This window comes from Mastacembelus armatus, chromosome 17 (genome assembly GCF_900324485.2).
Source record: "Mastacembelus armatus chromosome 17, fMasArm1.2, whole genome shotgun sequence".
NCBI classification, from domain to species: Eukaryota; Metazoa; Chordata; class Actinopteri; order Synbranchiformes; family Mastacembelidae; genus Mastacembelus; species Mastacembelus armatus.
The window spans coordinates 18,177,190-18,204,946 of NC_046649.1; the positions used below are offsets into that span (position 1 = coordinate 18,177,190).

At 38.6% G+C, this 27,757-nt stretch overlaps 3 protein-coding genes across 10 annotated transcripts; 2 read left to right on the forward strand and 1 right to left on the reverse strand.

Moving 5' to 3' along the window:
• Positions 1-242: 242 nt before the first annotated feature.
• LOC113133932 (dynein heavy chain 8, axonemal-like) lies at positions 243-2,010 on the reverse strand. Of its 4 annotated transcripts, XM_026312995.1 has the most exons (6): positions 1,738-2,010; positions 1,565-1,641; positions 1,196-1,315; positions 774-1,105; positions 463-632; positions 243-361 (listed from the first exon to the last, which is right to left on the reverse strand). In XM_026312995.1, exons 2-6 carry the CDS (start codon positions 1,613-1,615, stop codon positions 354-356), a joined length of 681 nt encoding a protein of 226 aa, XP_026168780.1. In that variant the 5' UTR covers positions 1,616-1,641; positions 1,738-2,010; the 3' UTR covers positions 243-353. The 4 variants fall into 4 exon arrangements, with proteins under 4 accessions (XP_026168780.1, XP_026168782.1, XP_026168779.1 ...); XM_026312997.1 differs by lacking the exon at positions 1,196-1,315 and having other exon boundaries at positions 1,738-1,999; XM_026312994.1 differs by lacking the exon at positions 1,738-2,010 and having other exon boundaries at positions 1,565-1,728.
• A 5,982-nt stretch (positions 2,011-7,992) lies between these two features.
• On the forward strand, positions 7,993-11,704 carry calr3b (calreticulin 3b). Its single transcript, XM_026314359.2, has 9 exons — positions 7,993-8,170; positions 8,641-8,742; positions 9,077-9,280; positions 9,397-9,491; positions 9,584-9,793; positions 10,033-10,146; positions 10,264-10,407; positions 10,507-10,599; positions 10,695-11,704. Exons 1-9 carry the CDS (start codon positions 8,077-8,079, stop codon positions 10,890-10,892), a joined length of 1,254 nt encoding a protein of 417 aa, XP_026170144.1. The 5' UTR covers positions 7,993-8,076; the 3' UTR covers positions 10,893-11,704.
• An 896-nt stretch (positions 11,705-12,600) lies between these two features.
• On the forward strand, positions 12,601-27,603 carry eps15l1b (epidermal growth factor receptor pathway substrate 15-like 1b). Of its 5 annotated transcripts, XM_026312676.1 has the most exons (25): positions 12,601-12,658; positions 13,118-13,159; positions 13,299-13,388; positions 13,487-13,534; positions 13,629-13,724; positions 13,836-13,901; positions 13,988-14,113; positions 14,220-14,279; positions 14,393-14,659; positions 15,541-15,698; positions 16,752-16,917; positions 17,155-17,217; positions 18,282-18,367; positions 19,016-19,088; positions 19,278-19,439; positions 19,750-19,947; positions 20,278-20,439; positions 20,615-20,723; positions 21,076-21,215; positions 21,542-21,602; positions 22,868-22,938; positions 23,138-23,201; positions 24,680-24,816; positions 25,495-25,511; positions 25,964-27,603. In XM_026312676.1, exons 1-25 carry the CDS (start codon positions 12,632-12,634, stop codon positions 26,031-26,033), a joined length of 2,559 nt encoding a protein of 852 aa, XP_026168461.1. In that variant the 5' UTR covers positions 12,601-12,631; the 3' UTR covers positions 26,034-27,603. The 5 variants fall into 5 exon arrangements, with proteins under 5 accessions (XP_026168461.1, XP_026168460.1, XP_026168463.1 ...); XM_026312675.1 differs by lacking the exon at positions 25,495-25,511; XM_026312678.1 differs by lacking the exon at positions 24,680-24,816.
• Positions 27,604-27,757: the final 154 nt, after the last annotated feature.

Below are 27,757 nucleotides of genomic sequence, written 5' to 3' on the forward strand. Positions count from 1 at the left end.
CTTTATTGATGTTCAAGAGGGTAAAATAAGAGAAAATACAACATTTAACTAGCCTAATACAACAGGCATCAGCAATGGGCGCCCCAAGGAGAGACAATCTTCCAAGTGAGTACAAAAGAACTTGTGGTTTAAAGATGTCACCTGAAATAGAAACAATATTATTTCAATATCATGTGAAACATCTCCACAGGATGTTACTAAATACTTGGAGTGCATTGGCCTTTTCTTTTTTCTTAATCCAAGCCTTTCCCTGAGTCTTGGGATGAATGAGGAGGGGATATCTTGTTGCTTTTGTAACGATGATGCCATTCTGCACAGACAAGTCATCTCCTGGGAGTCCTTGAAGGTTCCACTCACTTATCTTAAACATAAACAAGTGTATCAATGTGTTTTATTAAATGAATAACTTCTTGTGCAGCTAGTAGTGACATAAAATTCAAATTAGGTTTGTGTTGTTCTTACAGTGGGAGGGTCTACTAGGGCAGATATAAGGTTGAGGTTTTTCGGTAAAAGGAATTTTATGGCTTCTGAGCTCTGCCTCCCAGATGCCCTTCAACATGTCATGGTAACTCTGATTGAACGGCCCACAATAAGACAAGAATCCAGCGAGCTGTAGCACATCACCCACAAGTCTGCCAAGATAAGAAAATTGCCTGAGTGAAAGGGCTTCATGATGTAGAAAGTGAAAATCTCCACTGGAGAAGTCAGACCTAATGATAATAATTATACATATGATTATTATTTTTCAATATTACATTTTCTTTGTAATTTACCTGTTGATCTGGGATTTAAATTCTCTGCTTTGCTCTAGCCAGCGAACCTTCTCTCCACTAAGTGGATGGTTAGCATTAAGTTTGCTTTCCATCTTCACCAGATGCAAAGCCTGCTTTGGGACCTCCAGATCCATCTTCATCAAACATTTAGCCTCTCGAATGACCTCAGTTATTTTGGGATCAAAATTGACAAAAAAATAATCCAGTTTTGGCACTTCAGCCATCCATGCTCTGTGGTAAACTGTCTCAAACTCCACAAACACAACAGCAGCTTGATTGTACATTTTCACCACAGCTTGTCCATCAGGGCTGTACAAGACGTCAGTGTGTTCCTGTTTAGGGACAACAGACACATAAAATATTAACATATTTCAGTACAACGAAGTATTTTAGTTGTTTTGATGGAAAACATTTAGGATTACTTTTATGTATGACATTGGTTCCTCAATTTTTTGGTAAAGGTGCCTGACCCAACCAATCCTTCCAGCCACAGGAGGCATGTTTCTAGCTAATGGGTGGTTGTATTTCTGCTCGTTATAGAGCTGCAGAGAAAATTTAGAGATCTGATTTAATCAAATACATTAAAATTGACATTTGGCAATAAATTATAATTAATTTTATACTTCATTCTTTGTATCTACACAAGTATATGAGCTTATGAAAATAGGATACCTTTGAAAACTATAAAATAGGAATTTATCACACCTCTGGTATATCACACCAAATCATCCACAGTTTAAATCATTACAGGAAAATACTTTTGTTATACTACTATGCATAATTATACTGACCGTTCTGTTAAGCACAGAGCTTGCTGAGATGAGATGATGTTTGAGAAGCATGATCTCATAAATGCTCGCAGCTGGTTCTGTAAAGGAAAAACTTTCCATTTCCATGCTATCAACTAAATCATGAACAATGTTAAAGAGAAGGTGGATACCAAACAGAAGTAAACCGCACATACCTCGATATGGCTGATTTGACCCATAAACTTATCAAAGTCCGTTTGGAATTCTGCTGTCCTTGAAGCCAAAATATCGTGCTGTTTTCTTTTTAGATTCATGCAATCAGTGTGGAAGTGTCTGGCCAGAATCTCAATGCCTTCAATGTTTGACTTTCCAAGAGGTTCAAAGGTCTTGAACACTGTGATTATTTGTGTGATCCAAAAACAATATGTCTTATTGTTACTTGGCAAGGCCAAGGTATTTCCTTTGTCCCTGGACCAGATTTTGTACATTCAATCCTCATAATATTGAGGTCAATTTTGATCTAACAGTAACTTTATGAACAAATGACACATAGGCTACATTCCTTATTTTAATGAAATGTATCATGTGTTTGTGAGATAGATTGGTATTTTGTGTATTTTTCATAAAAAGAACACCTGTCCTGTGGGCCACTGTCATTTCCACCACACACCAAAAAATGCAACTTTAGTTTTATTTTATTTTTTTTAAACACTATGTACTTGCAACCACAGCAATTGTTATTGTAATTGTTAGAGCACATTCCAGGAGAGCAGAGTTAGCTCCATGGAAGGAAGGGAAACAAGAAAAAAAAAAAAAAATCAAGGTAAATTTTTGCAAAACCAGTGTAGGTTTATTGGTCGTCATTTCCAAACAGCTCATATTTCCTTTGAATGCACAAATAATGAGAAATATAGCATTTATTATTATAGCATTTTTTATTGTGTACTTTGAGTATATTTAAAGCCAACTCTAAAACAGAGATTAGTATGCTAATATAGCATGAGATTTTTAAAAAAAAATCTTTGACATTATCATGTCCACAACAGTCATTTCCATCACTTTGTTTATTGTGATGGAAATGACATGCTGTAATGGAAATGACAATGCTAGGGTTATAAATGTTGTCATCTGGCTTATTTAACTTAAAATGCTGTGTATTCACTTAAATAGTTATACAAAACACTTCAACTAATTAATTGTGTATACACTTAAACTACAAGAACAGAATACATACTTAAATGTGGCACTGCCTGTTCATTAGATGGCACGCAAGACCACAGCAGAGAGATCAAAAGCATACAGAGAAAGGATTAAATCAGATCCACTTAAATATCAACCAAGATCTGCCAAGAGTTTCTCAGAAAAGCCAGAGAAAGATACCTGAAAAAAAGAAAAAGGTGTTGTCAAGTTAAGAGTTTTATGGCTGGAACAACACCACCACAGTCACCAGAAGACATTGGTATTGATCCAGAATATGCCTCACCAGGTAACTCCAGCTCCACTGATCCACCCAAAACACCTCAAATGCCTGCACCTAAAAACTGTGCACAGAGAAGAGGGAGGAAAAAGGTGGCAAAGACAAGGGCAAAGGTCTACAGAGATCTTTATGCAACTACTGTGAAGCTTGAAGATGCTTTACGGAAGGTAGAAAAACACAAGAAAAGATGTGACCGACTTAAGAAGAAAATGGAAACAGCCAATTCCCCAGAGCTCAAAACCAAACAACAGATGAAGCAAAGAACAAAGGATTTAAAAAGAACTCTCCTGTGTCAGAACACAATTATTTCACAGATAAAAAAGAAATACCAAAATATGCACACTGCTAGAGATTGTCAAGTGATCTCCAAAGTTGTAGCTGGTAAGCTTCTGAAGAAATACCGCTTTCTCTGCTTTGCCAAAAAGGAGTTTGGGTTCTCACCTAAGCTGATGAAAACAAATGTGACAAGGGCCACCAAACTCCAGTACACCCGAAAAATGCAATGTAACAAAATCAGCAAAGAAGTGGAGGAAAAGATAACATCATTTCTGGAGCACATGAGGATACTTTATCAGAAATTTAGAATGGAGCATCCTGAGATTGCAGTTTCTTACAGCAGATTTTGCAAAATGCGACCGTTCTGGATTGTTAAACCAACAATCAAGGACAGAGACACACGCCTTTGCAAAATACATGCAAACCTCCAGTTTATGGCAGACAGACTGTTTTATCACAAAGTAATAAAAAGTGCCAAACTCAATGACCTATTGGAGTCTGTGGCATGCACAACTCCAACAAAGGAGTGCATGTACAGGGAGTGCCCTGACTGCAAGGACAAGGAACTGCCGACCTCTGACTTTGATGCAGGAGAGCAAACCTGGTGGTTTGAATGGAAAAGCAAGGTCGAGGAGAGGGAGAAGGCTGGAAAAGATGGAACAAAAGAAAATTTAAAGCTCACCTCACAGTCAAGGAAAAAGTCCATGGGACTATACAGTTTTTTCAGACCAACTTAACAAAAAGATAGGAAAACACCTCTACAACATCATACATCACTATTCTGCTCACAGGGCCCTGAAGGAAAATATAAGAGGAGATGATATTGTCTTGCAAATTGATTTTGCAGAAAATTATTTATGTAAATATGCGAATGAGATCCAAGCAGTACATTTTGTAATTCCCACAGACAGGCCACTCTCCATACAGGTGTGGCTCACACCAAAACTGGGGTGGTGTCTCTCTGTTCCATTAGCTCATCAATGCGCCATGACCCATCAGCTGGGCTCAACACAGTGCTCCCCTACCTCAAAGCACTGAAACCAGCAGCAACCACACTGCATGTCATCAGTGATGGGCCAACCACCCAGTGCAGGTCCAAGAAAAACTTCTTTTTCATAAGCAAAATTCCCTTTCAGATTGGATTCAAAAGGATCACATGGAACTTTCTGGAGGTGGGACATGGAAAAGGCCCAGCTGATGGGATTGGTGCAGCTGTTAAACGGCAGGCTGACTCAATAGTGGCAAATGGCATTGATCTTCCAAATGGAAGGGTGCTGTATGAGGAACTCTCAAAACAGCCATCTACTGTGAAGCTGATGTATGTCACTGAGAAGGAGATTGAAAAAATGGACAGTCTCCTTTGTGATGGCCTGCAGACTATCCGAGGCACAATGCAGATACATCAGGTAATTTTCACCACATCCAGATCAGTTTTTTTATGAGAAGGTGGTTTGTTGTGTGTAAAGCATTTTTGTTTATTCATGTTTAGTGTGTGTAATCTGAATACCATGTGCTCCTCCAGATTGTCTCTACAAGACCAGAAGAAATATCTTGGCGTATTCTAAGCTGCTTTTGTTCACAGCCCCAGCTTTGCAGATGTTTTGGTCCTCAGACAGTAGATATGGAAGTAACAGGTGATACTGAGACTCCTGCATTCAAAAGCACACCAAAAGTCACCACAGCTCAGCAGCCCATTGGAGACCTTCATGAGGGACTGATTGGAAAAAGGTGTGTGGTCACATATGATGGTGATCCTTATCCAGGCATCATACAGGATATTGACTCTGACAGCTATACTTTGGTAAAAACCACGAGTCGTGTTGGCAAAAACAGGTTTTTTTGGCCAATGAGAGAGGACATGATCTGGTACCGACTTGAAGATATTGTTAGACTGGTCCCAGAGCCTCAACCAGTTACAAAGAGGTACATGATGTTGCATCCCACAGTTTGGCGCTGCTCTTGAGCTTAAAGGATAAAGGAAAGCATCCATATGCAAATTTGACAGTTTGTTTATAGCACTCATTTCAGAAATATTAATGAATATTAGTTTCAATTTTTAACATATAATTTTAAAATGGAAAAATCTATGGTTTGAATTTGATTGCCATAAACTGTCTTTTAGTCCAACTTTTGCAACTTGCTTGAAGGTTTCAGCACATAGCAAGCAGGGAAGGAGCAATTTTCTACCATCTGATGAAATGTTTATTATTGTTTAAAGTTTAAATGACAATGCTATGTTTTGGGTGTTTATTTGTGTCAAGGATAATAAAAGTGAACATTATTCAGCATTGCTGTGTGTCATGTCATTTCCAACAAATGCTGTCTTTTCCACCACGCAATGTCATCTCCATCACAACACATATTTTTACATAAAATTCATAATAATAACAACACAGTCACACTAATAATATTTTGCAGTTTTAAAAATTATGCACTCATGCTAACAATTCACTTCCGGGACTGGAAAACTCATGAACTTGATTGAAAGGCTTCAGTAACACTTAAAAAATGTTTGTCATCTAAAAAAATTGATAAATATTATCTTTAAAATCCTTAAAATAAATACAATTATACATTTGGGCACATCTATGTGTGAAATTTCCTCGACTCTTGTATTGTAGATGTTAAGTGATTCTTGTTCCTGACCCAGTTTTACTACTGATTTTGACGATTTTATTTAGACTACTGCGATTAGTGAGATTGAGTGAACCAAACCATGCTGTTATGTTAAATGTGAGAATGGATTCAATAAAGCTGTTATAAAAACCAGGATTGGTGATGCTTACGGAGGAAAAAGAGACGTTGGCATTTAGAGAAAAGATGTTCACTATTGAGTTGAAATGTAAGTTTGTGATCAATTATTGTCAAGGAAAAACTATTGGTTACAAGAAAACCAAATTGGATAGAAGAGACTGGGAAACCAGAAGATTTCTGTCACTACATGAGGCTGTGAAAGCGCTTCAATGGTTTATGCAATCACTCTGCTGATGGAAGGTTGTGTCAGACAAGTCATCATGTTGCATTTTTCCAGTTGCCAAATACCTCAGTGTTGTAATCGCTTTCATTTCTGGCGTTATGGCATTGCTACATTGGGTGGGAGATGTGAGCGCATCTCTTAGAAGACAAACATTAACCCATCCCGGTCCAATCTGTAGCGATTAATTAATTTACGATCGTTTAGTGTTTGGAGAATTTATTCTTTCAGCCATTTTGTTCTCGGCTAAAGAAACTCTTGGGCCTCGTAAAAGTCCTCCTCTCTACTTTTAATTTTTACCTGAGGAGCTGTTTTTAGGGCTAAGCCGTTTCGTGAATCTTTTTTATCTTTACTAAGATTTCGTCCTAAATAGGATCAACTTTTAGGCTCAGGAAACCTAATGGCTACACACCAGGTATTCGCCCTCTCAATATTCAATCTTTAATGTCAGTGGTGGACTCCCCAGCCTCATGGAAATTACTTTTTAAAAAGTTTAATCCTTTTATATCCTGTTTTAATCTTTAAAAAATGTCTCTTGTAAACGTAGTACATCACATTGTTCCAATAGGTGGTCAACAACAATACGGCGACTTCTATCTTCTGCACTCTGGCCCCTGGTATGGGTAACGGAGTGGCTAATAGCTAAAAAATAACCGGCTTGTGTATGGCACCGAAAATATACAAAGAAAAAATGTTAACCCGCTACCTCTTCACAACTGTCAAAATCAAACCTCAACAAAAAAAAACTCTCCATAAATGACAAGTGCTTGCCTCGAAGCAGAGTACTACCATTAAGTGTCGTTCATATCACCAAAAACAACTCTGAACAGTTTAACAGCGCTTAGTTAAAAGGTCTATTGTGTTCTTAGACACAACCTACCTGTTTCACAGGTATACGAGCTTTGACCCGCCACCCGCAGGTTTAAACCACGTCCTTACGCTGATTCTTCTTCTTTTTATGTATGAGTAGCATCAAACATCCAGGCTCAATACCGCCACCTTCAATGCCGCAATGTTATAGCAATGTCTCAATCTAATTAATATTCTTTCCTCCTTCCTATTCCTCTAATGATTCCCACTTCCTTCTCAGTTGCACGTTACACTGTTTTTTCTCATCTCAGTTAAGTATGTCAGGGAAACATTATCTATTATATAATGTCTCATAATCACACCACGATTAACCCAGGGTGCATGCCGAGGCGTTCTTGTTCTTCTTCTAATAGATTCCGGCAGGACAGGACGTCGCAAAGCAACGTTGCCCTCCACAGCAACTCACAACCTATTGCACCCACACATGGAAGTAGTTTATGCAATGTACACAAACAGGAGACCACAAGAAGAACAAGAGCTGTTTCCATGCGAAATACCCAGAGAGGAATTAGAATTAGACTGAATTTTTGCAATCGACTTCTTTGACTTTATTGAAATATAAAACGTATTAGGCAAAAGCCAAATGTACATTTATGTAAAAAATAATTCTTGGTGTAACTATATTTGAACTTTGAAATTTTTGAGCCATTCATGTTTCTTTTACTAAAATATAACAACACACATCATGTAATAAGTAGGAGTCTTATCATTAAAACAGCGACTGTATATATACAGTATACACCTTTATGCCGTCAATGCATTCAAATAACCACTGATCCTGGACCAGGAAAAGAAGACATATGTTTCGTGGTCTACTGTGATTGGTCCAGATATCTCGCCTTGTTGTCCAATGGCAGGCCGACATCTGTTCGCTGGAGCGACTCTAAAATATTCCCATCTAGTGTCCACACGGTATTCAGCAGTTGGCGAGGACAAAGTGGAGTCCAGATAGTCAAAATGCAGGTCCTGAGTGTAGTTGCAGCGATATTAGCAGTAACATTGTACTCTACACATGCGAAGATTTACTTTCGGGAGGAGTTTCTGGACGGTGGTAAGCTAATCATGGACATGCATAGAACTAACTATGAACCTTAGCTAATCGTCAAAGAGGTACTTGACGGTGCGTTAGCTTGGCAGTTAGTTAGCTGGCCATCATTTTGTCACAGTTATCATTGTGAGTCGAAGTATTTTCAACCAGCCTTCGTGTGTTAGTGAAAAAACACCTCTCTACACATTTTACTAGGTTGAACTGAGTTGTTAGGTCGGTAACATTAACTCGAGCAAGGCCTGGAAGTTAGCAATCGTAGCTAATGTCGTACCGCTAAAGTTAACTTACAAATGGTGGCCTAACTTGCTGTAACGTTAAAGACCAACAACACGAGCTTTACCGTCTTGACCATTGTCTTAGCTCACCCATAGCAACACCAATGAATAGACATGTATGATTTTCGGCAGGTGATTTTTACCCTAAGCTTATTCTTCAGCAAACTTATTTAACGTTACTGCTTGTGTTCTCTTCAGATGAATGGAGCAGTCGCTGGTTGAACTCCAAACACAAGTCCGACTATGGAGAGTGGAAACTGACGGCTGGCAACTTTTATGGAGATGCAGAGAAAGACAAAGGTATTGATCATGTTATATTTAGTATTTCCAAAAATATACAAAATTCTTAAAAATTTCCTGTAAATATTGAATGTATGTGTTAATGGTCGAAATGGCAATATATCTTATGAGAATAATAAAGCTCATAAAATAAAAAGTCACTAGTTGCACTCTGATCCTGCAGCTTAAGTAATTACTGTTATCAACAAACATTGTATTCATTTTAAAAAGTAGTTCATGTTTTAATTTCAGTTGACTTTGTCTATGTTTTCTAGAACAGTCCACACAGTCTAAGCCAAAGATAACCTGTTTTGTGTGTCCACATAAAAGTTGTACTTTGTACTTTCGTTTTCAGGTCTGCAGACAAGCCAAGATGCTCGTTTCTATGCTGTCTCTGCTCGTTTTGAGCCATTCAGCAATGAGGGCAAGTCTTTGGTCTTTCAGTTTACAGTCAAGCATGAGCAAAAGATTGACTGCGGTGGTGGATATGTAAAAGTGTTTCCTGCTGACTTGGATCAGGCTGATTTGCATGGAGAATCCTCATACTACATCATGTTTGGTAAGTGATCATGTTCATATTAATGTGCTACATTAACTGAATGGTTACAGTTACAAGTTGAAACATCTAGCAATTGTGTTTTTTTTTTTTTTGTTTTTTTTGTTTTTTTCACCAAGGACCTGACATCTGTGGCTACAGCACCAAAAAAGTACATGTTATCTTCAATTACAAGGGCAAGAATCACCTCATCAAAAAAGATATAAAGTGCAAGGTAATTCTAATTTTAAAAAATAAATTATATATATGTACATACACACACATCTGCATGAATGCCTTAATCCAAACGCTTGTTTTTTTTTATAGGATGATGAGTTGACGCACGTGTACACACTGATCCTGAATCCAGATCAGACCTATGAGGTGAAAATTGACAATGAGAAGGTAGAATCTGGCAGCCTGGAGGATGACTGGGACTTCCTTCCTTCTAAGAAAATTAAGGACCCTGAAGCCAAGAAACCAGAGGACTGGGATGATCGTGCCAAGATTGACGATGCAGAAGACACCAAACCTGAGGTGAATAAATCTGCTAGTATAATTACTCCCATTAATTGCCCTTATCTATTGCAAAATCTAATTTTGTTCTGCTTTTAATTGTCAATGTTTTTAGGTTCAGTGTGATATGCTGACAAATAGAGGAGCAGATTACATTTATTTCTAGGTTTCCACAGCAATGCTAGGCTTTGAAGAGCTAAATTGATATTAATAAATCATTTACTTCAACCTCCATCTTGAGATTATTTGTCATTTCCTAGGACTGGGACAAACCAGAAAATATCCCAGACCCTGATGCTAAGAAGCCTGAAGACTGGGATGAGGATATGGATGGAGAGTGGGAACCACCTATGATCCCCAACCCAGAGTACAAGGTAAGTTGAAATAACCATGGCCACAGCTTATGCTGTGAGATCTCTTCTGGCTGAAAAATGCTAAACATTCACTCTGCTTATGCATTTGCAGTCTGATAAATAGCTTTTATGTGACAGGGAGAATGGAAACCAAAACAGATTGACAACCCAAACTACAAAGGACCCTGGGTGCATCCTGAGATTGACAATCCTGAATACAGTGCAGATTCAAACATCTACAAGTTTGACAACATTGGTGTTATAGGTCTTGACCTTTGGCAGGTGAGAGAGAGAGAGGGAACAATATGATCTTTCAGTTTTAATGTAATTGCTTTAGTGCTCTGTAAACAGTTGTGCATCATATGCTACTGTTTATCTCAGGTGAAATCCGGTACCATCTTTGATAACTTCCTCATCACAGATGATGTGAAGGAAGCAGAAGACATCGCGAAGGAGACGTGGGGTGTGACAAAGGTCTGTGGGTCATATTTTGGAAACCTGTACAACAAATAAGTTGCCTGTAGAATACAGAATTAATTAATCAACAATGTTTCTGTTTTGACCCACAGGAACCAGAGAGAAAAATGAAACAAGAGCAAGATGACTTAAAACGAAAAGAAGAGGAGGAGAAGAACAAAGAACAAGACACTGAAGCTGATGAAGATGAGGAGGAAGAGGAAGAAGAGGAGGAAGAAACAAAGGAAGACATAGAGGAAGCACTTTCAGAAATGGATGATGAGGAAGTAAATCAGAAAGATGAGCTTTGAGGAGGTGTGGTGGGAGATTTTGTCTGTCCCTCCTAAAGAAACTGTCCTGTATTTCCCAGGGGTATTTTGGCTGCTGTGCATCCTTTCCCTGAGATTTGGACACAACCGAACTGGGGGGAGGTGGGGAGGGTGTTTGAGCAGTTTTTCAGTCATTATGGTTTTGATGTTGCCCCTGATGCTAGGTTAATTCTAAGTTCTGCTCCAAAGTAAAAAAAAAAAAATTATTTTCTAATAAGATTTCCTTGCAGAGTTGCTTGTCTATCAAACTGTTTTGACAGTTTAAAGAAGCTATGTTAACAATATGTTAAATATGACAAATTGAGATCTATAAGGAACATGGAATAACATTCATATTTTACTTCTGAGAGTCCATGAAGGAAGTATCCGCTCCCTGGTCATAACTGAACATCTAAGGTATATATTGTAGGAGTTAAGGCAAGGAAAAAAAAAATGTACAAATGCAGACAGAACTGACTGAACCGGCTGTAATGTAAGTTATTTTGGTTATGTCTTTGGCACTGATTAGATTTTTCTTTCCACACTCTTTAGGGGATAAATGAATCAAATGTTTAACAGAAATGAAGGTTCTTCTAAATGCATGATTTTTTTTTTTTTTACATCGAAATGACTTGTATTGGACATGTGTTCAACATAACCTGATGGGAACTGCATTACATCTTGACAGTCTGGAGAAACAAACTTAACACGTGAGCCCCTGGTGTGACTCATGACATCACAAAAGGTCACACACTTATTTTTATTGGACAGAATGTTATTGATACCAAAGTTTTTATTAAAAGTTTATAACCCTATTACCTGGTCATATTTTGTACTACATATGTACACTTTGGAAGTGTGTAGCTTAAATGTTCCGGCTTCACATTTTTTTCATGTTTTGAGTGTTGAAGGGAATGATAACTCAAATCTGCCATATCAGTATTTATGTAAATATTTGGTACATTAAGAAGACAGAAGCATAATTGTGTCATACATTTGACATAACGGTTTAATTTCTATAAAGGAAGCATTTAAAGGCCCAATAAGTAAGAGTGTTGGTTGCGTTAAGTGTGAAATAAAAACTAAATAGAAACAATCTGAAATCTGGGCCCAGGGGTAAATTTTTGCTATGAGCCCCTGAGCCTTTTCATTTAGATTAGTGGGTGTGAAATAGGCCTATATCATGAAACGTAGATTATTCACTTCTGTCCCACAAAATAAAGCAATAGTCTATTACATCAATCTGAATATTTGTGTATATTTTCCTGTTATATCTCTCCACCCAGAATAAAGAGAAAACTAAAAAGTGTTGCTGTATCTGAAGTACACAGAAATAGAAGACAAAGATTTGTTTACCCCATCACTCATACTCTACAATTTGATGAGAAACATTAACAGATTATTCTTTCACTTTATTGTTAATGCTTATTAATGCTGGACACGAGCTGTTGCCTCCATGTGACCCACCCACGTATATTTACCTTTAAAACAGGTAAACATACTCGTGCGTCGTCAGACTTTTATTTTACCAGAGCTGCGACCGTGACTCACTCAGGATTACCACTAACACCAGAGTAGTTTATTACATATGACTTAAATCTCTATTACCAGCAGTAACTCGTACTGGCCTGCGCAGTGCGCAGCTGTGCTGCCTGAAGCTGAACCCCGGTACTACCCGATCTGTCGCCGCTCCTCCCCGCTCGGTTAAGGGGCGTGTGCGCGCTCCCGAGACACCAGGAAATATGGCGGCACTCATGACCCTCAGTCAGGTAACAGCTTCAAATTAATCACAAAACCCCTCACAATTTTACTTTAACATATCATCAAGTGACAGTGACAGTCGCTGTATGGCCTCGCCATGTTACTAGGATGTAATCAGTGGTGAATGCCGACAGGCGGAACCGTATTAGCAGCGCTTAGTTATAGTTAACATGGTTAGCTAGGTGAAATGAGGATGGCAAAGTTCCTGTACGTTTTAATGCGGCGAATCGTTACCTGCGAGGATGGTACAATAGAAGATAAAAACATCTTCTTTAGTTAGCTAACGCTGATCTTATCGACCGAGCCTGCGGTTTTCTTACTTGTACATCTTTTCATATGAATGATATAGTCAAACTGTAGTCTTTTCTAGCCATGTGTTGCTTTCTGACAACTTCATCTGCGCTATGTGCTAACTAACACAGTCATTTGCAACTGGTGTTATATTTCTTTCCTATCTGCTTCTCCAGTTATCAAGTGGCAGCCCAGTCTATGAAAACTACTACAGACAGGTAACGTTACTGTGATATCCACACCAGCTCACCCAGCGTCCACTCAAATGAATAGAATCTGTCGCATATAATCGGGTAGCAAAGACATTTAACGCTGTGTCTGTTGAATCTATTTACTGGTGGTATTGATTTGTTGTAGCTTGATCCAGGAAACACAGGTAGAATATCGGCTGGAGATGCAGCTCAGTTTCTTAAGAAGTCAGGTTTGTCAGACAGTACACTTGGAAAGGTGAGTCTCAAACACACATACATGTACACATGAAACACTCTCACCTACTCAGTCACTAATTTCTAAACTGGTTTTTTTTTTCCTTTTTGTTTGGATAGATTTGGGATTTGGCAGATTCAGAACAAAAAGGCTATTTGGATAAGCGGGTAACACTGAATTTCTCAGTACACATGCGGTGCTTGGAGATGCTGATGTGGACATAAAACGCCAGATTTGACGTACTTTGTTCCTCTTTTGTAGGGTTTCTTCATAGCCTTGAGACTGGTGGCCTCAGCACAGGGTGGAAATGATATCAGCCTTAACAACCTCAACCAAAACTTAGCTGCACCCAAATTTGTAAGTGTCTTCTGGATTATTATGAGGGAAAATTGCATCTTCTGTTTGCATATCTCCATGTAATTGTTACTGTTTTAATGTTTTACAATTTTTTTTTTTTTTTTTTTACAGAAAGACACTAACAGCCCGTTATTAAATGCTTCAACAGTGGCATCTGACTTTCAGTGGGCAATAAGAGTGAGTTTACTGTTTTCATGAGCATTCCTGAGGATCTAAGATAGTCAAGATTATCACGTGGACTTGTGTTTTTTTTTCTTTCCCAGCCTGATGAAAAAGGGAAGTTTGAAGGTATTTTTGAGAGTCTGTGTCCTGTAAATGGACTCCTGTCTGGTGATAAAGTGAAGCCAGTTTTGATCAACTCTAAGCTACCTCTGGATGTTTTAGGAAAGGTGAGATAGCACAACACTGCTCCATAACTTAAGCTGATATTGGAATGTTAAGAGTTCAGACAAACTAAATGTTTATCATTTTTGCATTTCCTTACTGCTTCTGTAGATTTGGGACCTAAGTGATGTAGACAAAGATGGACACTTGGACAGAGATGAATTCTCAGTGGTAAGGTTGATTTTCTACTACAAAGAAAAACATACTTTAATGAAAAAATTCTTCCAGCACATTAGATTTTGTTTAACAGATAACTACAATGATTTGATTTCCCTGTTTTCCAGGCCATGCATCTTGTGTATCGAGCTATGGAGAAGGAGCCTGTCCCAGCTACCTTACCCACCTCCCTCATCCCTCCTTCTAAAAGGAAAAAGTTTGCAGGTGGGCTGCCAGGTGCTGTGCCTGTACTGCCTACTTTGTCTGGGCTTACAGGTGGCTCGGCTCTTCTCAAAGAAACCCTGCGAAGCACCCCACCTCTGCGTAGTGCTACTCCCATCAGCACCAGTACTGTCAACCTCTCTCCAAAGCAGTCCTTCAAATCCAGCTCTTCGGTAAGTTGCCTCCTGTGTGAGTCTCGCAATTCACAGGATGTTATGCCCACCATCATGAACATTTTTACACAGCTTACTTGCAAAAGAAAAGAATGAATGTTTTGTATATTGTTCTAAGTGCAATGGACTCTAGCCAGAGTAATCTCAGGTTGTGTCAGGAAGTCACTTTGTAGAAGTCGATAGCTTTCTATTTAGAAATTAAACATAAAACTGTGCAATAAACCGAAACTGAATAGCACCCAGTCTTTAAGGAAACAATCATTAGAGTTATGTTCTTTGTTGTTTGTTCTTTGCCTGTAGTAGGTGTCACAACAGCAGAGCCAGGCATTTTAAAGAAACCAGTATTTCATGTATTAATTATTTTCTGGTGCTAATTGCTGAACTTGTTTTGCCACATTGTTCTAAGCTTTTTGCACAAGCCAGTGTTGCTCCCTCTACCATGTAATACCTGCAGGGATCTCTCACATGTGACTTTTGGAGAAACAGGTTTTTGTTCTCATCTTTTCAATTATTATTCTTTTTTCTTTCTTTCAATGCCATTTTAATTTCCCTCACACTTATATTTTCTGCATAACCAAAACATAGCCCATACATATTTTGCAGAAGTTCCATTCATTCATTCCATTCCTTGCATATACTGTACATACTCTCATTTGGATTAGCTCATTTAGCTAACGAATTTGATTTGATATTTTTAGGTTTCACTTAATATACTTCCAGAATTTGGCAAGTGTAGATCTTTTTTTTTTTTTTTCAAATTCAAGCATTAACAATAGTTTGTTATAAAAAAAAAATATCTTAAGTGTATTATGTAAGAAGTACAGTGGATTTGTTGCAGTTGTGGCCCATCAAAACATGTAAATGTTCTTTGTTTGTTCTAGCCAGTGGTAAACTGGGTGGTACCAGTGGCTGACAGGGAGAGATATGATGACATTTTCAAGCAAACAGACACCGACAATGATGGTTTCGTCACTGGCACGGAGGTCATCGAGATCTTTATGCAGTCCAGTCTTTCGCAGACAATGCTGGCACAGATATGGTGAGGATACACAATTCTGATCAGCTTGTTTGCTGATGTTTTAATCGTATACACCCTTTTCACCTTTTGACAGTGCTATAGTAGATGAGAGAGCTCAGTGCAAAGCATTCAAATTAGTAATTTGGCAGTGTACATGTGACATGACTATATTATGTGGAACATCCAAAACTGAAACACAAATTAGCAGTAAGTTCAAGACTAATGCTATGTGTATATCCAAACTAACCAATAGCATCATAGGTATTTATATGAAGTCAAATGGGCAAATATTTTTCTTCATTTGCTTGTTTCATTTACTTCCAGAGTTGCTATATGTGATGTCAGAGATGTTTTTCTTCATTTGCTTGTGTTGCATGTATTTGCATGTGAGCTCCTTAGCTTGTGAAATATTGCAGTGAAGAGCTTTCTCATTTATTATTATCTACAATCTAATCTAATAATATAATCTATATTACTTTGCAGCTTGATTTGATATTTAGACGACTATCTAATGTAAGAGTTTAAAAAATGGTCCTTTTGGGGCTGCTTTAAAAACAAAATGTGTACAAGATTTACTTAGTGTAGTTTAACTTGAATTCTATGCCGTCTACAGCATGTGATGCAGTAGAAGCCTGAATGCCAGCCTGATATACTGTAGGTAGACCAGGCCATATTCTGCAGTAAATGAAAATGGAATATAACTTTTATTAGTCAGACCTGAAACATGGGAATACAACATTCAGTATTTGGAATGTTTTAATTTAATTTTGAAGAATAACATGGAAAAGATATAAAACATATCTTAAATATTTGTATCCCACTTGGTTACTGCAGTAGAGCTACATCTTCCATATTCATGTATACCAGCTTTATCATTATATCTTATGGACACTATAAATCAATAAAAAGTCTCCTGAAGATTGGTGCAAAATAAATAAATAAATTGGTGCTATACTAAGGTAGTGAAAAACGTTCAGAACATGATTTTATGTGTTTGGTGAATGCTGGGTGTTATTTTTTTCCGTAAGTATCCAGTGTGTCATTATTTGAATGAGTTCCTGGTATTGTGTGCAGGGGATTAGCAGACACTAAGCAGACAGGCAAGCTGACCCGTGAGCAGTTCTCTGTGGCCATGTATCTGATCCAGCAGAAGGTCATTAAAGGGGTAGACCCTCCGTCCACTCTCACTCCGGACATGATTCCCCCCTCGGAAAGGACTGTAACATCAGCAGCAGGCCTTGTGAGTTCTGATATTTAGCCAACTACAACTACTACTTCATCTATAAATTACCCTTTTCAGTGAAATCCTTCTTGTTTTTCAAAGCCAAATTTTTCACTTGTATCTGAGAGTCTATGTTTCCTGTTACTATATGCATTTAAAATGGTGAGTTCTCCTGTCTGGGTTTTCAGTGTTTTCTTGCGTAACTGTTGTTTTATGCTTCGGTGTTTTTAAGCTGTTTTCTACCCTGTCTACCAGAGTTACATGGGGCTTATGTCTTCTATGAGACCTGACCTTGCTGCACTTGCTAATGTGCGCAGAGTGAGTAGTTGAGCTTTGTGTCACAAGGTGGCGCTTTTGTTCTGTCATATTCTCTCTGTCTCTGAAGCACTAGTTGTAATGGAGACATTTCTTTTATTATGTATTATGTCCAATTTTTTCACCAGCAGCAGAGAGAGCAGAATGTTGTAGAGCTTCTTTACTGTTTTCACTATATTTAAGCCTTAGTTTTTTTTTTTAAACCACTGTGTTGTTTTTAAACCTTAACTGGGACCAGAGCAGATGCTGCCACCTGCTGAACTGCTGTTGTTTCATTAGCATTCATTATGCTTGCTTACTACTTACAAGTCGTCACTTCTTTTACTTTTTACATGTAATAACAAGGGCTAAATGTATTATGCTTTGTGCAACCAATGACCTAATAGTTAAAGCATTAGGAGAATTTTTACAATGGAGATAACTCAAAGTTCTAATCAGAGGTCAGGTGGCAGTTTTTATTTAGAAATGTCTGAAGTTTTTTTTTTATTCAGAAAGGTCTTATTCAGAAAAGACACATTTTTATGGTTGATTAACAATATAATAGCTATAATTTTAATTTAGCATGTCATATCAAGGTTATTCTGCTGGTGTGTGTTTATTATGACCAGGAGAAGGTTATGTGATCGTAATTTTCTGTTCGGTCTCCTCGATTTCTCATGGTGTGTTGAACTCTCACTTATAACCCAAAATTCACTATAGCATTAAATTCTTCTGCCTGTCTTTTCGTTCATGTATTGTCTGGATCTCTCACGTCCTCCATAGCTGTGCAAGGTGTTTGTATTTCCTTCCTGTGTCTTTTGTTTTGCTAGACATATCAGTGGGGAGCTTTTCTCTCTGTGTACAACTCATATCCCTCCTGCTCTCCTTCTCCCTCCTTTTTGTCCCCCTTTCCCTATTAGAACATTTTCCCTCATGTCATTTTTTTGCAACCGTGTCATCCAGTTCCCTGTTCTGTCTGCTGTTGTCACATTTGTCGTCTCTGTTCTCACCTTTTGTCGCCCTCAAGTCCTCCACTTAGCCAGCTCTCTTTTTCTGTCACTCATCTATCTGAATGCCCTTCTCCTCAGGACAGCACCAGCTCCACGGGGTCGGTAGAGCTGACAGGCATCAAAGAACTTGATGACCTCAGTCAGGAAATAGCTCAGCTGCAGAGGTGAGCCCCTGCACCCTGAGAAGCAGGAGGATAGCTTTGTTTCACTTCCTCTAAGAGAAGGAACAGAGGTTACTATGAACGTTGAGACTCAGGATCAAAATTCTTTTAAACTATTAGTTAAAATTTGATTATCTAATGGTAACTGTGCTGTGTCACCGTTGAGTCTTAGGTTAGGCTATCTTTGACTAGTTTAGATTAAATGTTGCATAATTTATAGACATGGAGTGCTTTATAATACTTACTAATATGCTAAATACTCTGATTTCTTTTGGTGCTACAAATCTACATAATCTCACGAAGGTCATAAAAAGAATACTGATCAAATAGTGAGAAATACTTTTACTTTTTAAGGCTTATTCTTTGTTAATCTCTCAGGCCTCACATCAGTAGAAATATTACCAGATAACTTTGAACTATTTTGTTTGCCCATGCTCAAACACTAGTGAGTGAAATCTATGGCAATGTACATACTGTCACCATTTCTGCCACTCACCACATTGTTACATCACATTAAAAAAAAAAAAAAAACACTGATTGATTTCCAAATGCCATTTGCTAGTTTTGTCTTTTTAGGTCTTGTGTATTGCCAAGATTAGTTTTTAGGGGAGTAATAACAACATTTCCTTTCTTTCCTCTTCTCCCATATAGGGAGAAATTCATCCTGGAGCAAGAGATCAGAGAAAAGGAAGACACCATCAGACAACAAAACAGTGAGGTTCAGGTAAGCAAGAACAGTAGCACTCTGTGCCACTATCTGAAAGCATCAAGACGTTCAGGGTTGAAATATGTGTCTAAATGACTGGTTCTGAACAGGTGAGCTGAAAGAGGTAATAGCTGAATAAAAATGGTACTCAAATGCAATGTACCCTGCAAACAGCCTCACATTGGGTTGTGTTTGACGGGCCCTCAGGACATGCAGAATGACTTGGACAGGGAGAACAGCAGCCTGCAGGAGCTGGAGTCCCAGAAGCAGGATGCCCAGGAACGTCTGGAGGAGATGGACCAGCAGCGCTCCAAGCTGGAGGGAATGCTCAATGACGTCAAGCAGAAGTGCCAGGAAGAGTCCCAGATGGTTCGAGCCTTATTAAAATAACATGACTATATTAACAAAAAATGTTATTTTTCGGTTGTGCTAGTGTGACAGTTACAGTGCACTTGTTAATGTGGTGAAATCTTTGCTATGCAGATGATGCTTTGGTATTTTCAGAGTGAGATAACAGATACCAGATGTTAATTAAACAGGGAGGACAGGTGCCTTTTAGCTTTGTTTAAATGAAAGTGCAAATTATTTTTAATCAGTCAAGTGTTTTAAAGAACTGTAACTATTTATGTTTTGTCCTCAAATATAAAACTTTCTTCTTTTTTTATTTTCGGGCCCTCAGATCTCATCCCTGCAGAGCCAGATTAGCTCTAAAGAGACCGACCTTCTGAACCAGGAGGATGAACTGGACCGAACCAAAGCAAACCTGAGCCGGCTGCAGGAGGAGGAGGCCCAGCTGGAGCAGAGTTTGCTCTCCGGTCGAGTCCAGCTGGACAGCATCATTAAGTCACTCAAAACTACCCAGGAAGAGATCAGCCAGGTCAGTGCAGATGGAGATGCAACAGGTTACATAAGGACGTTCTGGCACTTTTGGCTGTTCAGAGAGTTTCACTTATATTTTGTAGTGACACACACAAGTTGTGCTGAAATAACAGTTTATGGTTATTTTTTTTTTTACCAAAGTAAGAGGATATTGTGTGCATAATATTCTACTTTTGATTTGAAAATGTGACGTGAAGTTATAGCTTAGCGTTGCCATTTCTGCTAGGGTTGAATTTTCCCAATGTTAAACAGCCTTATTAAAAACATACAGTGAAGGAACTCAATTAGTATATTATATAGAATCAAATATCCTTTTGTGTGTTTTTAGGCTCGCAGTAAACTGTCACTAATCCAGGACAACCAAAAGGAAGTGACCAAGACCATTGAGCAGTACAACAGCGCTTTGAGCGACACCAGTGCTGGAAACTTCAGCAACCTGCCAGACCTAAGTGAAGGGTTCACAGAGAAGAATGGAGGCTTCAGGCGTGCAGTGAGATGATGATCAACAGAACTTATTTTCTGATTGAGTCTGTTTAGAAAGTGCAAACAGTCTCTTTTATTATCTCATTGTGGTTTGTTTTAAGAAACATTACAAGTTGATAGAGTTTTGCAGTTTCATTGTCACTAATCTTCTACATTTCTTAACTTCTGTGTTTATTCATTAGGATGATTCTTTCAAGTCAAAGATAGCCATGTTTAACACTAACAGTTCCAAAGAGACTCCACCAGACCCCTTCCAGACAGAAGACCCTTTCAAGTCTGACCCTTTCAAAGGTCTGAAAGCTTTGTTGTATCTTATGAACTCTTGTATTTCTGTAAGGCTCAAGCTGTGCCCTGTTCTGCCTGATGCTATGTGGTAAACTTCTCTACAAATTTAGCATCCCTTTGAATAAGCATTTCCACTTAATGCAAATAGTTCAGTGCCAAGTCTCAGTCCTGTTTATTTCAGATTCTCCAAAGAATATTACAGTTTCTCAGAATTTCCACAACATGCCTAAATACAGTTCAGTAAAGATGCCAAAGTGTTGACTTTTTGATCAAATGGAACTGTGAAAAATACAAGAAAATGTTTAATGAAAATCATTTTTATTGGAGGCTCAAGATGTCTGTCTTGTTCTTTTTCTAGATCCATTTGGAGAAGACCCTTTTAAACAAAGTGACCCCTTCAAAGGCACCTCATCGGAAGATTTTTTTAAAAAGGCAGACAAGTCTGATCCGTTTGGATCCTCAGACCCTTTTGGTAGAAAGCCCACGCTGCCAGCCAAGGTATCAGACCCCTCTTCTTTTCAACTGGTGCTTTTTTTTTTAGGCTGATCCTTTGATTCCTTTGTTAGCATAATGGCAGCGTGAACACCACTGTGCATTTGTCAAAAGTCCAAGGTAACATTTCCTCTCTGTGTCAAAGGACTTGATAGAAACAAGCTGTGACTTGTTTTCACCATTGTAGGTAAATGGAAAAGTAAACCAATGGGATTTCTTCTGTTATACTGACGTGGTCATTGAGTGTGTGCGTGTGTATATATGTGTGTATATTTTAATCTTTTGAAGTGCTCACTTACTGTGCTTGTACCTTGCTTCACTGTTTTTGTCAGCCAAGTGCCTTCAGAAGTGGTGACCCCTTCGCACCAAGCAGCCCAAAACTAAAGGATTCAGGTACTTTGCTGCTCAAAAGCATCTCCGACTGTTCTCAGTTGTATATGTTTAATCTGAGGTTATTTTTCTGTATTCAGAAATTTGATTGCTTTTGGGAAATGGAACAATACTACATTTTCTAGCTAAGTCTTCTAAGTATTTTTTCAATCAAAAAAGCAGGATGACAAAGCTTCTTTTTTTATGTTCCTTGTCGTCATCTTAAACATGTAGTTTACATTGACTTCTTGCCATTCACTTTGTCAAATAAAAGCACAAATGCATAGTCATCCCTGTACTAAATATGTGCAGATTTTCCATGCAGATTTCCCAGAATGTGACTTTGTTAACCACCATCTGAACTTGGGCGAACATTCTAAATAGTGAAACCCCTCTCAAAGAGTCATTCTTTGCCATTCTGGGTGACATGTTAGATTTAGATTTTATTTTTGGGGGGCATTAAGGGCAAACAATTTTTACTCACTGTGGCTTCAATTTTTCCTGTGGTTTGGGCTATTTTTAGTGAGAGTACCTACGCATTTAACTACTGGCAAACTAAAAATACTCCCCCTTACCCTGGAAAAACAGGAGGCTTACAGGAGCCAAACATAACAGAAACTCAGTGACTGCTGGGCCTACTCTAGTAGAATACACTGCCACTCCTTTAACCAATTCATTCCCACCTTTATACCTGCTGCTGTTGAACTTCTGTCCCTCGTTCGACATGGACGTTGTTTTATGTTAGTGGCTGCCGCTGGCCAAAGTTCTGCCATGCTATACGCCTTCAGTAGAACACAGAGGTAACTGTAGACTTGAGCTGAGTTACTGTGCGTAAAAGAAAACACTGTGTACTTCACATGAATGGGGTCTCTTGTGGTTGCACAATCACAACAAACATATTCTATTACAATGTTTTGTTTTTTCACCGTAACCATCTGCAGTTTGGCCCTTTTTTTTCATTAAAAGTGGCATACCACTGAGCTTCTAAACAACCCGGGCACAGTTCTGGTTAACAGTGCCCCAACTGACGCCTCTAATTAGCTGATCAGATGCATACGTCAGGTTAAACAAAACTTCTGCTTTCCAGGTTTTTGCAAAATGTCATGGAAAATTAAACGGCCATGCCACATGCCCTCGTCTGAAAATAGCACGTAGGCCCTTTCAGACTAAGCTAGTTGCAGAAATGATTTTGAATGTGTGGTTTGGGACTGAACTTCATTATAGTTTCTGGCTCTTTCCATAAACACATTCAAATGTTCCAAATGTGTTTCAATGTGCCCTTGTCACAGATGCGTTTGGGACAGCGGACCCCTTTGGAAGCAAGGGGGGTGGATTTGCCGACTTCAGTCAGATGTCAAAGGTAAGATCCTGGATCTCTTGGAGTTATGAATCAGTTGCACCATAAAGCCTTATTTTCCACTTGAACTGAAGAAAGATCCTCTGTTGCTTTTACTCTCGAGTGATTTCTTATTTTTTATTTTAGCTGTTGATTCTATTAGAGATGTTATTTTATGTGATCGTTTAAGATTTTTTTTGTCTTTTCCTTGATTCATGAACAGAAATCAGACAAACCTGTGCCCCCTTCAAAGAAAACAGTGCCTAACCGGCCCGCACCCCCCTATGGTAGGATCTGCTTTTATAAATATATACATGTGTGTATATAGATACACTAGCAGTCAAAAGTTTGGACACACTTTATCATTGAATTGAATGAGAAAGTGTGTCCAAACTTTTGACTGGTACTGTCTGTGCGTGTGTGCGTGTGTGTGTGTGTGTGCGTGTGCGTGTGCTTGAACATGACTGTGCTTACTGCTTAACCTCAGTGGTTCAGTGATGTACATCATTAGCATGTTTAAACCCACTGAAATTGATCATGCTAATGTTGTCATCACAACTTTTATTTGCCCTTCACCACTTCTAATTGTTGGAGCATGTCACAATAATGTAACAGCAACAATATTTTTAGCTACTCCGTTGTGCCTGACAGGGATTTTTGAGCCTCGATGCTAAACAGAAAAAAATGACTTCCCTGTTGAGCTGTGAGTTTTCAGAGAAGGTAATTTCATCTTTTGAAGCTGTAACAGGAAAGCTAGTGGCAGAGATGTGGTAGTACTGTGTGTTTACAAAGTGATCTGACCCTTCTAGTGTTGGGCATTCATTTATTTTTGTTTTGTGTCAAATAGCTCAGTGCCATATTAAATGTGTCACTTGTGTGATTAGATTAAAAACCACTGTTTTCAACTATGTATCCTCATGTTTATCATTTTTTTTGTGTGGTGGTTTGTTTGTGAAGTAACACACTACCTACACGCCTTGCCCAGCACGTGCCCTTCCGCACTTTGCTTGTACTTATTCTTTTAGCAGAAGCCACAGCGTGAGAAAGTTGGTGTTCCGCTTTGCTTTACCACACAGAGAGGGGCAGAGATGAGTATCCACTCTTAGCTAATGTTTCTCATACATGAGGAAGGGCTTGGGGATGGGGAAGTGAGAAGCCCACTCTTAAAGTCGTGCACTAAATAGTTGTATCACAGGGCAAATTTCACAATTAGTTATGGTCCTGTAAGAAGTGGCAATTTATCTGTTGCAGCATTTGTAAGTTTAAAGTCTAGTTTTGATAGAGCAATCCAAAGACAAGGCTGGAATTGCTACTGTTATTCTTGATTAAATACTGGAGCCCTTTGTTTGCTGGAAGTGCTTTAATTTGGTCATGCAGCCTATGGAAGTATTGCTGCAAGTCTGATAGCTGAACAGTCATGGCCAGATAAAAACTGTCAATATAGGAAATGTCTTTAGAGTTTAATTTTAGACTAGGGTGGGTCCATCATTTACAATTTTGTGTTCCAAAAAAGCAACACCGTGCTTGTTGAGCTTCAATGCATCAGTGAGCTTTACTCAAAAAATGTGGTTAACACTTTTTTTAAACCAATGTCACCCATGGGTGACTACTCAGAGCTTGAATTTGTTGGCTTCCTGTGAACATTTATCAACACACTATTACACATGAGCCCTTGAGGTGTTAGGTTATTTTCCCAACGGTCTAACGGTTGTTAGCCTTTTTATCACATAGATTTGTTGTTTATATCAATGTCTTCCTTCTCCAGTAGGTATGCTTGGTCTGGGTGCATCAGAGCCATTCCCGAATGTTTGCTCCACAGCAGACAGTACAGACTCTTTTGTTACAACACACTCGAGTAAAGCATCCAAAGACTGTCCTGTGGGTTTTGCTGATTTTGGCTCTGTAAGTGTAGCTTACTTACAGTTTTCTCTTGGGTCAATCATTATTGTCTGCATGAGCTACTGATCTCACAAGCTCAGGCTTCAGACTGTATAGAGCTCAAGACTCAAAGGTGTCAGCTCGCTGTTACTGGGCCTCATGTTAACTTTCCTTCACACAGTGACTTTAGAAAGCAATCACAGGACTGCCATGTTTCCTGGATGTTGACTAACAACTGGCAGAACACCTGAGAGCCTCTTTAAGGCTTCATGTGAAAGAAAAATATGTGTTTGCATGACTGACATGAACACTTCCAGTACTTGTGTCTATGTAGTCAACCATTATGGTTGTCCACCCGCTAAAGAGGCCTGCATGCTTGCTGTCGTCTCCAGCCTCAGTGTGTGAAAGGGACGGGGTGTCAGGATTTATACAGTTTACAGAGATTTTGCAAACTTGCCTAGTCAGGTAGCACTGTGCGTCTTTGTCACGTGTCTTCTGCTTCGGCTGAGAACGTGCGCTCAAGTGGAGAGATGATGCATGGCAGCTTTTTTTGTCTGGTTTGTATCATCTGACACTAACATGAATTTATCTTATCCTTGCTAGCATGGCAGTTTTGAAAAGGATTTGTGTGTGTTGTTTTTTTTTTTTTTTTTTGTTGTTATAATATCGAGCTCTGTATTGTAATCCTTGTTTCTCTGCCAGGATCTGAACGTGTCAAGGTAAGATAGTACAAGGTGTGGTGTTCAATCCTTTGCATGTGACAAACTGCCTGTCTGCACTGCATAATCTGAACACGGTGATTCATGAGCACGAGTATTTTCAAAAAATATACTCAATTACATTTAAAGTAGCAGTACTTTATGGCACAAGCGTAGCACTGTGTAGGATGCTTTTGTTAAGCTTATAGTGCTGCTTTATTGGCTTTTTGTGACAAGTGAAGTCTAAATGTCTGTTTTTGCATTTACTTTCCTCAAATTATTACTCAATATCAAATAATTGTACTTGCATATGTGCATTTTTTTATATATATTATTCTTTGGAAATGCTTTTGATTTTGATTTTCCCCTGTTCATTTTAGATCAGCTTTGTCCTTTGTCAGCTTTTTGTGTGGACATTTTTGCCCGCAGCCGGGTATTTTTGGCGGCATCTAATGTTTGCTTCTCTGCTCTAGTTTGGAAATGAGAGCCAGCAGCTGGAATGGGCCAAGCAGGAGAGCAAGCGTGAGGAGCAGGAGAGGCTGAGGAGGCTGCATCTCCAGGAGCAACAGGACTTGGAGCTCGCCATTGCTCTCAGCAGAGCCGACATGCCCAGCGCCTGACCAGGCCTGCCTCACCACAGCCGTTAGCCCTCTTCCTTCTGCCTTACAGTCCTCCATCCAGACTTACGACAACTGGCCCTACAATAGAAGCAGCCCCTGTTACGAATTTATTTTAGTGACCAGTGTTTCTCCAGCCATGAATCGACTCATGTCAGATGACTCCATATTTAGCAACAAGTTCAGGTTCACTGCTCCCAAACTATATGGAAACTATAATCAGGGACAATACGGAGCCACTTGAATTAAGCCTGGCTTCATCCTGCAAGAACGTAGCATTTGATGCAACTCGAACCAGTAGGGTACTCAAAACCAACCTTTTATAGAACATACAACCTATACAACCTCCATATCTTCTTATGGCTAATCCCCTTGCCTTATCCAAAAAGTCTGTTTCTTGCAAAAAAATTAACCTTTTAAGAATATTTTACAGTTTTATTTCTAATAAAATCAGTGAATCGGTAGCATATAAGTACTTGTAAAATGTGCTGTAAAACTTTTATGTAACCAGTTTGTGTTTTTTTTTTTTTTTTTTTAATGTTTTTTATGTAGAAGCCTCATAACAACAAACCTTTCTCTAAAGGAATGGAGTTTCATTATCTGCATTAAAATGACACAATTTTTATTCCAGATGTTTTAAATCTATTCTGCCATTTATGGTTGCATATCCACTTTTTAAAGTACACAGATTGAAGTGACTTTTGTATATAATACCATCAACAGATATACACATGTCAATGTAGTAAAATATAAACTGCAACCATAGCTTTTGTTAAATATTATTTTTTCTTTGGCCCATATCATTGGCTCTTGTATTTACAATAATTAAGATGCTAGAGATAATCACTCATGTCTTCCTTTCTCATGAAGAAGTCTCAGGCCACCTGGGGCGCTGTTGCACCATGTCTCTAATGTCAGCAGCCTGTGTGGTTCAGACGGTTTATCATTGGTTGCCTTGTTGTAACGCCCAACAATTTGCACTCCCATACAACTAAAAGCCTCTGTGAAATGGAGTAAGTGTAAATCTACATTGTTTTGTTTATACTGGTGCTGTTATACTTAGCTTTGTCTTTTTTTTTTTTTTTTTTTTAACTTCAGCTACTTTAACACTACCAGGAATGCAGCTACAGCTGCTTCCAACATTTTGATTTCTCTTGAATCAACTAATGGATCTTTTTTTTTTTTTTTTTTCTGGATTAGTGTTTTTCTGTTGATTAACGTCTTATGATCCGATTGGAGGACATTTGTTTAAATGGCTTGAACTGATGCTTCCTTGTAATTGTGTAACACTAATCAGGTTTATTGGGCACATAATGTATGCACTGTGTATTCCAGAGCTTACTGGACATGTACAGAAACAGCGCCTTATTTATCAACATTGTAACATGTAATATTTCACAGTATGTTTCATTATTGAAGAAACTCAAACTGTAACAAGTTTTTATTCGAATAAAAGTGGTTTCTAAGATTCGACAACCACAGAAAGAATTAAGTCATCTGTTATGGCAGGTAGTGAATCATTTGTTTGATTACAAAATATCAGGGATAAATTTAGAATTTACAGTAGGTGACCTCACGAAAAAACAGTGTAGGAAAGATTTCATTCTGTTTTTAGGTGTTTTGTCCCAAAACTTTCTTGTAAAGAAGGTA